At 43.3% G+C, this 10721-nt stretch overlaps 1 protein-coding gene across 1 annotated transcript; it reads right to left on the reverse strand.

The window, feature by feature from the left end:
• Positions 1–62: 62 nt before the first annotated feature.
• Positions 63–6161, reverse strand: LOC139405601 (otoancorin-like). Its single transcript, XM_071148010.1, has 10 exons — positions 6090–6161; positions 4989–5210; positions 4593–4761; positions 4271–4461; positions 3903–4055; positions 3684–3826; positions 2361–2456; positions 2119–2272; positions 1025–1217; positions 63–504 (listed from the first exon to the last, which is right to left on the reverse strand). The coding sequence occupies exons 1-10, from the start codon at positions 6159–6161 to the stop codon at positions 428–430; spliced, it is 1470 nt and encodes a 489-aa protein (XP_071004111.1). The 3' UTR covers positions 63–427.
• Between the last annotated feature and the right edge of the window lie 4560 nt (positions 6162–10721).

Raw genomic sequence — 10721 nt, forward strand, 5'->3', positions numbered from 1 at the left:
ATCCATAGAGTAAGTGATAGTAGGTTCATAATCTTTATTATTAAGTTAGTCTTCCACTTCCAATTTTATCAGCACTGGATTAGCACCCATAATCCTCGTTTTATGATCCCAACTCAGAAAACAACCAACACCGACTCACACATCATTACATGCTCCAGCATTGTCCTACTAGAAGAGACCCACCATTGCAACAAAGATATAAAAAATATCTTAAGTGCTTTTACATTGTCACAGGTATCTGCTTTGATGTGCTCAAGGCCTGCTCTGGCTTAATCTAGAATAGTTTTTTTTTTAAAGAAGCAGGATAAAGTTATATTTGTTACTGTTAAATGTGTTAAAATATGCCATATTATCAACAATCTCTCTTGTTCAACACATGCATGAGTAGTTCCATATGTCATGCGTGTCTATTGGATGTGTAGTTTCACTACAGGACAAACCCCAGCAGTAGGAACAAGGGCCGCATAAAGACTCCAACTCCCAGAGTTCCCAGCATAGATGCTCCTGGTGGAGGGAAAAAATACATTATACCACTGACCTTCTCTCTCTCCTGCCTATACATCTTCATTTCAGTTTCTTCCTCATAGTCTACTCAACTCTTTCTCCTACCTGACCACAGGAGCATTCCTTTATCTCTACCCATCTCCATCTCTCACTCATGTTGTGTTCATAACATCTCGTAAATTTGTAATTACCAGCATATGACTGGGAAATATCCACTTGTCAATAATAGGGTGGCAGGTAGCCTATTGGTTAGAGCGTTGGGCCAGTAACCGAAAGGTTGCTGGATCGAATCCCCGAGCTAACAAGGTCGTTCTGCCCCTGAACCCACTGTTCTCCGGTAGGCCGTCATTGTAAATGAGAATTTGTTCTTAACTGTGAGCTCAGTTGTTTGCCATTAGCCAATCGGCATTCTCAACTAGTTCAAAGCACTAGAACGCTTATATAGTATTTTCTGAGTTTCCCACTTGTTATGAGTGCAGAATTAATCTCTTCCCCTCCCAGTCCCCTCTCTCCTACTCACCTGAGAGTTGGGGCAGGTTTCTGAGTGGGTTTGTAGTCGGTTCTGTGCGGTCATAGGCCACTCGGTCATAGGCCACACCCAGAGCATTGCCAAGAGCGGCCCGTTGTGCCACCCCCAGCACTGCCCACTGTGCATTAGTTACCATGGCAGCATTGTCAGGACCCAGGGCCTTCAGCTGGCTGGTTGAGAGTGCCTGATCAGAATACAGAAGAGTATGGAGTGCTGGGTTCCAAAGTCACATATTTTTCTTCCGTAAACCTAGTAATTAGAAAACCTCAGTGGAACACAGCAGAGATAGAGACGAGCCCCCTAAGCAAACTGGTTCTGGGGGTCTGTTCACAAACAAACCCCATAGAGCCCCAGGACAGCAACACAATTAGACCCAACCAAATCATGAGAAAACAAAAAAACAGAGCAAACTAGAATGCTATTTGGCCCTAAACAGAGAGTACACAGTGGCGGAATACCTGACCACCGTGACTTAACCAAAATTAAGGAAATCTTTGACTATGTACAGGTACAGACTCAGTGAGCATAGCCTTGCTATTGAGAAAGGCCACCGTAGGCAGACATGGCTCTCAAGAGAAGACAGGCTATGTGCTCACTGCCCATAAAATGAGGTGGAAACTGAGTTGCACTTCCTAACCTGCCAAATGTATGACCATACTAGAGACACACATTTCCCTCAGATTACACAGATCCACGAAGAATTTGAAAACAAACCCAATTTTGATAAACTCCCATATCTACTGGGTGAAATTCCACAGTGTGCCATCACAGCAGCAAGATGTGTGACCTGTTGTCACAAGAAAAGGGCAACCAGTGAAGAACAAACACCATTGTCAGTACAACCCATATTTATTTATTTTCCCTTTTGTACTTTAACTATTGGCACATCATTACAACACTGTATATAGACATATGACATTTGAAATGTCTTTATTCTTTTGGAATTTTTGTAAGTGTAATGTTCACTGTTTATTTCACTATTGTTTATCTATTTCACTTGCTTTGTCAATGTAAACATGTTTCCCATGCCAATAAAACCCTTAATTTGAAATTGATAGAGGGAGGCTGGGAGAGAGTGTACTCACAGCGAGGCGGTCTGGGGGGATGAGGGGAACGCTGGTCGGACTGAGGAATGAGAAGGCAGAGGGACTGAGAGAAAGAAACTCTGACAAACTCAAACCAGCTGGAGAAAAGTGAGATAAATCAGAGAGAGAAAGAGAGAGGAGGGAGGAGAAATGGCTTACATTTTAAAATGTATTTCACAAATAAGTGAGAGCAATAGTGTGTGAGAGAGAGAAAAAGAGGGGAACAGAGGAGTGTATCTGACCCATATTGTTGCCCAAACACAGCCACCGCACGCTGCTTCAGAAGCTCAGTTACTGCCAGGGGGCACTGCACCTCGCCCACCGACTGTACTGCCTCCCTATAGAGATATATAACACATTATAAAATAATCTCACGCAAATGTAGTAGAGTTAAAATGGTTATTCCATCAAATTTCAAATTATTGGAATAGTACACAACGCAGAACAGAACAACCAGGTTGAAGGTCAGTGGCCAAAGCCCGCGAACAGGAATATTCCAAGTTCAGAGAGAAGGGGGGAGTCAGATCGCTATGATCGCCAGGAACTTTACTTTTGGTGTCTATTTTTAATTGTTGCGCTACTGGTGCTGCCTGTTGATGTTAGGTAGGCAGCTACAGTAGCTGAATGATGTTAACATCTTCGGGTTTTGTTTCATTAAATGTATTTTATTTCATCTGGGTGCTTGTGTCACCTACTAACAGCCTGGTACTACCCGTAGCTCCCGTTCTCCTCAGTCCGAGAAAACACTGAGAGAGAAAGGTATCTGTTGCAGATTACTCCTTTGTAAAGTTCATAACGTTAAATAAATAAAACATCCCAATGTTAATGCTGTAGATATTGTTATAAGGGAGTGTGAGACTATTGAAACATGTAACTTTCAGAGTTGTATTGTTGTTATTAATATAGTTTACAGAGTGCTAAAAGTGCTGCTGTTGCTAGCTAGTATGCCTTTCTGTGATGCAAGAAGGTTAGCTGAGCTGGTGCTGGCGTTGCAATATGGGAGATGTAGTTTGGTCCTCTACGGTCTGAATGGAATAGAGGCGATTTCACGTTGTAACTTGTTTATGTTGCAGTGTTTTTGTACATGAGTTCTTGTATTTTGGTACTGTCAACACTGAAAGCATCTAGCAATGTATTGGGGATGTGAGACAGGATATGTATTTTACCTTTCTTCATGCTCCTGTGTAGAACAACTTGTCAGATGGTGCATTGGAGACTGATGTGTTCCTGTCCTGTCTTTTCACAATACTATTGCAGGTATGGTTCTATTGTCTAAGAATTAAGATTATACATTCTTTGTATTAAGGACTGGTTATTATTTTATAGTATACATTATGGCTTTATGTATGAGTGTGATTGTGTGAGTCTGAGAAAACACAGAGAGAAAAAACAAGTCAGATGGTGCATTGGAGACTGATGTGTTCCTGTCCTGTCTTTTCACAATACTATTGCAGATCAACATAAAAGCCTAAAAGACAGCCGTGGTGTTGCTCTTCATTTCTTGGTTCTCCTGTGGTACATAAGAAACCCGCTACACAAACACACACGCACTGTCCATGTCTGACCTGAAGGCATCAGTGTTGAGTTGACCAGTCTCCTCAGTGTTCAGACCACAGATGAACTGGTCCAGTCCCACCAACTCCACAGCTCCCAGTTCTCCCACTGTCTCATTAATACGCTCCACAAAACCCCTCCACACAGCCTCCCTCTGCCAGGGACCAGACATGATCACCATTAGAGTCTAGTATTTAGTTAGTGTGTGTGAAGGTTCATATATACAGTACCTGTGGTTGTGTCCAGGAGCAGCGGGAAAGTGTCTCCAGAGTGTCCAGGGAGGAGAAGGGGAGGCTGGCCAGCTCAGTGAGGTTGAACCCCTGAGAGACACAGCCCAGCTGGAGCACCTGGCTCTCATTCAAACCTGACACTGGACCCCAGGCCTGTAGTACAATATAGTACAGCACAGCTCAGAATGCACAGCTCACTCAATAGCAGAACAAAAAAAAGATCCTCACCCCTGCACTTGAGATTCTTCTAACTTCTGTGGAGTTGGATGAAATGGCTCCAAGATTTAGACACTGATCTAAGGTATGTTTCGGAACCCCCGTAGACTTGAAGAGGGTAAACTGATCTGTGCCTGAGCTTGGCCATCTACCTGGATGGCCTCCTCTCTGAGCACAACTAGTTGCTCGGCGCTGTAATCAAGGACCTCCCCCAGCATTTCCATGACAGCGGTGATTGTGCCGGCGTCCATCTTGGAGAGCTGGGCTGGGCTCCAGTAGACATTGGCTCTGCCCATTTCCCCCAACAGTGACACAGTAAGGCCCGCCTCCCCCTGAGGGAGAACTAGAGAGAGAGGGTCCAGGGAGGTTGTGGTAAATGTATTGTAATGTGCATCTTTATTATGTTCATTTTCAAAATAATCCCACACACATTCTTATCTGCACCTTAGGTGTGTGTGTTTCTCCCTCTCTCACCTGCTCTCCTGCGCATGGGCATTACTTCAGATGTGGAGGTGAAGAGAGAGAAGAGTTTCCATCGCAGGGCTGAGAGGTCCGGACCCCTACTAAACTCCTGAGGAGGGTTAGGGACCGGAGGGCTGGGTAGGCTGTCCATCAGGTCAGACAGAGTCTCTTTCAGCCACGACTAGAGGGAAGGAAGGAAGGAAGCAAGGAAGGAAGGAAGGAGGAAGAGAAGAAGGAAGAGAAGAGATACAGAAATTGAGTTTTTAGAGCTGCTCTCTATTTGACCATTAGTACCTACCTCGGCCCCTCATACAATAGAAGAGGATCGCCTAAACATTCCAGTTGAGAAGCCTGTTAATAGTACTGACTGAGACTAAGGCATATTGATAAGAGTAACACCTGTCTCACCTGCTTCCCCTGCAGTAGTTTATTGGCCAGTGTTTTGGCCTGGGTCAGACCCCACTTCACCTCTGACCCCAGTGACATCAGGGTGTCCTTGAGGGCGTCGGGGGAGAACTGGGAGAGATGGAAAGGGGAAAGCAGCGTAACACCAGGACCCAGCGCACGCAGCAGCTCAGGACGGGAAACATCCACAGATAATGACATCACAGTGTTGAAGAGCTTCTTCAGCTGAAGGAGGAGGAGGGGAGAGGAAGAGGAGGGTTAAAAAATAAACATCACAGATTATTCCCATAATTGTTCTCTGTAAAATCCCAACTTTAGTGATTCCTGAGTTATAAAGAATATAAACAACAACAACAACTTTGGAAATAGTGAGAGAGAGAAAGAGAGAGAGAGAGAGACTGGGGGATACCTTGTTGACTCCAGAGTTGCTACAGTCATCAAGTTGAGAGAGGAGGAGCCGGCTCAAGGAGGAGTTTAGGGTTGGGGCGTCGTCATAGAAACATGCCAGTGAGCCTAGTCTGGATAGGAAAGGGTCAGAGGTCATAGGTCAGAGTTAAGTAAAATACCCTACTGGCTATTCAGTACCGTGTTTAGTAAGTCATCCAACATCTGTTCTGAACTCTCCTCCCTTGTTTGTTTGTCATATTTCTGTGACTAAGCACTCGCTCATGCTCAAGGTACCAATGTGTTTCCTCCGACACATTGGTGCAGCTGGCTTCCGGGTTGGATGCGCGCTGTGTTAAGAAGCAGTGCGGCTTGGTTGGGTTGTGTATCGGAGGACGCATGACTTTCAACCTTCGTCTCTCCCGAGCCCGTACGGGAGTTGTAGCAATGAGACAAGATAGTAGCTACTAAACAATTGGATACCACGAAATTGGGGAGAAAAAGGGGTAAAAATTTAAAATGATTTAAAATAAATAAAAAAACACTGTATAACTTTACATAAAACAAGACCAAATATGGCCTTTGTGTCTAAAATGGATACAATCCCCATTATGTAAATAATTGTTTGCAACACTCCAGGTGTATAACTAGAGTACTGTCAGTGTATTTGCATATTTTGAATATATCTAGCTATGTAAATGAAGATGAATGTTGAGGTACCCATTCATGGTCAGAGTCAGGGTATTTCATGGTGCTATTGGGCTGGAAATAGAAGCGGGAAGCAGAGTCCATGTTTGTGTCTGTTTCCTCAGCAGGGAGGGAGGTGAGGAGAGAGTGGAATCATTCTAATATTGTTTCTATCTATCGTGCATCCCTTTGTTCTCAGTAAAAGACAACTTTTATTGTCCGAAAAATGTCAGTTGGACAACGTGTCTCCATGTGAGCCAGGTCTCAGGGATACTGGGGTATATTCTTTAAGGCTTCCTCCTCTGAGGCTGTGAGCTCACAGCTGCCTAGCTACCGCCCTAGTTATCCACCTAGTTACCTGCACCATGGAGTAAGCCCACTGGGGGTAAAGGAGAACATGCTGAGAAAAACATGTACTTTAATTGATATGTTATGTCACGCTCTTTCTCCATCTCTCGATCTTTCTCTCGGTTATATTTTCCTTTCTACCGTACTATTTTCCTCCTCTCTCTCCACCCTCTCTCTCTCTCTCTCTGTCTCTCTCTCTCCTCCTCCTCTCTTTCCATGTCTCTCTTTCAAAACCACAGCTGTCCTATCATAGCTTCTGTAAAATACTTTCCTCTCTAAGCCATTTGCATATGGCTTCTGGAGATTTGACTTCTCATTTAGGCCTTGAGGTGTGTCATGCAATCTGCCTGTTTGAGCGTGGTGATTCTGGGGTTTATGGTCATAATTACCAATCACATAATTATTTGACTATATGAATATACATTGGTTACAAATTCCTGGGTCTCCTCTAAATACAGTCCTGTCTATTCTGAATATCTTATTCATTTGAATTAGTTCATTAGTCAATTGTTAATACTCTGTCCTTGCACATTAGTGATGCATTTTTCACAGATTAACTATTCATAGATTGAAAATGTTTTTTAAAAGTATTATAAGTATTATTCTGTGAGACAGATCATTGTTTACTTCAAAATGTAAAAATCAACACACTGTCAATCATTAGATAATGATGCAATTAACAGAGCAACAACACACAACCATTATGGAGGCCACAAATAACATAGTTCTAACCATTATGGAGGCCACAACCAACACAGTTCTAACCATTTTGGAGGCCACAACCAACACAGTTCTAACCATTTTGGAGGCCACAACCAACACAGTTCTAACCATTATGGAGGTCACAACCAACACAGTTCTAACCATTATGGAGGTCACAACCAACACAGTTCTAACCACAACCAAACCAAAGATAAATGTACTTACTGAATTGTGTTTTCTTTTTGGATGTGGAGTAGAGTATGTAACAGCAGTATGTTCAGCGGGAGAAGAGTGTATGTGTCCTCTCTCCCTCCCTCCCTCTCTCCCTCCCTCCCTCCTGGGAGGTTACCTGTACAGGTGTCAGACCAGGTGCATACGCTCTGTGTGTGTGTGTCTCATACAAGCCTGAGTATTGTGTGTGGGAATGATATGTTGGCCATGTTACAGTAATCAGGCCTTAGTTCACAGTCATTTTATGTCAAAGATAATCATTATCATACTACAGTCGTGGCCAAAAGTTTTGAGAATGACACAAATATTAATTTCCACAAAGTTTTCTGCTTCAGTGTCTTTAGATATTTTTGTCAGATGTTACTATGGAATACTGAAGTATAATTACAAGCATTTCATAAGTGTCAAAGGCTTTTATTGACAATTACCAGAAGTTGATGCAAAGAGTCAATACTTGCAGTGTTGACCCTTCTTTTTCAAGACCTCTGCAATCTGCCCGGGCATGCTGTCAATTAACTTCTGGGCCACATCCTGACTGATGGCAGCCCATTCTTGCATAATCAATGCTTGGAGTTTGTCAGAATTTGTGGGTTTTTGTTTGTACACCCGCCTCTTAAGGATTGACCACAAGTTCTCAATGGGATTAAGGTCTGGGAAGTATCCTGGCCATGGACCCAAAATATTGATGTTTTGTTCCCAGAGCCACTTAGTTATCACTTTTGCCTTATGGCAAGGTGCTCCATCATGCTGGAAAAGGCATTGTTCGTCACCAAACTGTTCCTGGATGGTTGGGAGAAGTTGCTCTCGGAGGATGTGTTGGTACCATTCTTTATTCATGGCTGTGTTCTTAGGTAAAATTGTGAGTGAGCCCACTCCCTTGGCTGAGAAGCAACCCCACACATGAATGGTCTCAGGATGCTTTACTGTTGGCATGACACAGGACTGATGGTAGCGCTCACCTTGTCTTCTCCGGACAAGCTTTTTTCCGGATGCCCCAAACAATCGGAAAGGGGATTCATCAGAGAAAATTACTTTACCCCAGTCCTCAGCAGTCCAATCCCTGTACCTTTTTCAGAATATCTGATGTTTTTCCTGGAGAGAAGTGGCTTCTTTGCTGCCCTTCTTGACACCAGGTCATCCTCCAAAAGTCTTCACCTCACTGTGCGTGCAGATGCACTCACACCTGCCTGCTGCCATTCCTGAGCAAGCTCTGTACTGGTGGTGAATCAACTTTAGGAGATGGTCCTGGCGCTTGCTGGACTTTCTTGTGCGTCCTGAAGCCTTCTTCACAACAATTGAACCGCTCTCCTTGAAGTTCTTGATGATCCGGTAAATGGTGGATTTAGGTGCAATCTTACTGGCAGCAATATCCTTGCCTGTGAAGCCATTTTTGTGCAAAGCAATGATGACGGCACATGTTTCCTTGCAGGTAACCATGGTTGACAGAGGAAGAACATGATTCCAAGCACCACCCTCCTTTTGAAGCTTCCAGTATGTTATTCGAACTCAATCAGCATGACAGAGTGATCTCCAGCCTTGTCCTCGTCAACACTCACACCTGTGTTAATGAGAGAATCCCTGACATGATGTCAGCTGGTCCTTTTGTGGCAGTGCTGAAATGCAGTGGAAATGTTTTTTGGGAATTCAGTTCATTTGCATGGCAAAGAGGGACTTTGCAATTATTTGCAATTCATCTGATCACTCTTCATAACATTCTGGAGGATATGCAAATTGCCATCATACAAACTGAGGCAGGAGACTGTGAAAATGAATATTTGTGTCATTCTCAAAACTTTTGGCCACAACTGTATATCAGAGAGAAATACACTCTCGGAGAAGAAATGTTTTGTGTCTTGGAAAAAGGCTTAAAATCTCTTTTACGTAATCTTTTCAACTGACTCAAACACAGGTGAACTTTCAAATACACGTTAACATGAAAACATCAAACCCTGAACCAGTGATTAGTTGCAACTTGTACCTACTCAAACATGAGAGACATGATATTTGTATATATTTTTTTTAAATGTTTAAATGTAACCAATAGGTTACATGACTTAACTAGGTAAGTCAGTCTAGAACAAATTCTTATTTACAATGACGGCATACCACGGCCAAACCTGGACGATGCTGGGCCAATTGTGCACTGCCCTATGGGACTTCCAATCACAACCAGGGACTACAGTGACGCCTCTTGCACTGGGATGCAATGCCTTAGACCACTGCGCCACTCGGGAGCATATCTGTGAGTGGGCACACCAATCAAGGCCCTGTGGATCTTGTTATTGTACGTCCATTCCACACATTGACCTTTAACTGACCTTCATGGACGTTTAAATCCTTGGGATTACCCTATGGCATCATATCAACTTTGTAACATGGTAAAAAAAAAAAAACCTTGTAGTGAGGTTTAGTCCTGTTTCATATCTTTGTGATTATCAAAGACTCCATTCAGTGAGGTAGTGGAATGTTTGCACAAATGACGATAAGAGTGAGATGCAGGTAAACAAATATTTGTATTTCTGAAGATAAAGAGATTGGACAATGGATGGGAACGTCAGAATGACTAGGCCCTGTATTCAATCAAGTAGCCTCACAGTAATATAAGTAATGCTACCATCTTTCCCTGTAACAGTGTGGCAGGCCAAAAGACACAGGATGACTGGAGTTTGGGAAACAGCCGTGGCCATATTTGACTAAACATTACATAACAATATGAACACAATGGCATATTAATAACAAAGAGATCAAATGTTGTTCCACACTGCATTAACTAACAATTTCTTTGTTAGAAATATGACACAGGCTGAAAATGTTGACTTTATAAACTGGTCCTGAAATTGACTTTTTTTTTTTATATATATACCTTTATTTAACTAGGCAAGTCAGTTAAGAACAAATTTTCATTTACAATGACGGCGTACCCCAGACACACCCTCCCCTAACCCGGCCAATTGTGCGCTGCCCTATGGGACTCCTGATCACGGCCGGTTGTAATACAGCCTGGGATCAAACCCGGGTCTGTAGAAACGCCTCTAGCACTGCGATGCACTGCCTTAGACTTCTGAGCCACTCAGGATCCCATAAATATAATCATCATGACTGGACATTAGGTGTACCAACAACTTTGACACAATAGTACTGCCCTGCCTCACTGTAACATATGGCTACACACACAGCAGACTATGGTACTGTAGGTTACCACACGGAGAGGCCAGTTGTAAGGTTCTGTTCCTAAACCTAGCAGCAGATACCCTCCACATGGAGCAGGCTGCCTGATAAACAACAAGCCAGCTAACTGCAATCCCCCAGGACCCATCTCTAATTAGCAGTAATAATGACACTCATTGGGAAAAGGAACAGTACCTGCAGCACATTTACCAGCTT

Source organism: Oncorhynchus clarkii, chromosome 3 (assembly GCF_045791955.1).
Source record: "Oncorhynchus clarkii lewisi isolate Uvic-CL-2024 chromosome 3, UVic_Ocla_1.0, whole genome shotgun sequence".
Classification (NCBI taxonomy): domain Eukaryota; kingdom Metazoa; phylum Chordata; class Actinopteri; order Salmoniformes; family Salmonidae; genus Oncorhynchus; species Oncorhynchus clarkii.

Excerpts from the sequence above, each read along its gene's own strand:
- LOC139405601 (XM_071148010.1), bottom strand. The coding sequence starts at position 6,161 with ATGGACTCTGCTTCCCGCTTCTATTTCCAGCCCAATAGCACCATGAAA. Across the intron at positions 3,827-3,902 it reads GCTCCTGGACACAACCACAG|AGGGAGGCTGTGTGGAGGGG; the intron begins GTACTGTATATA and ends GGTCCCTGGCAG. Across the intron at positions 505-1,024 it reads AAACCTGCCCCAACTCTCAG|GAGCATCTATGCTGGGAACT; the intron begins GTGAGTAGGAGA and ends TCCCTCCACCAG.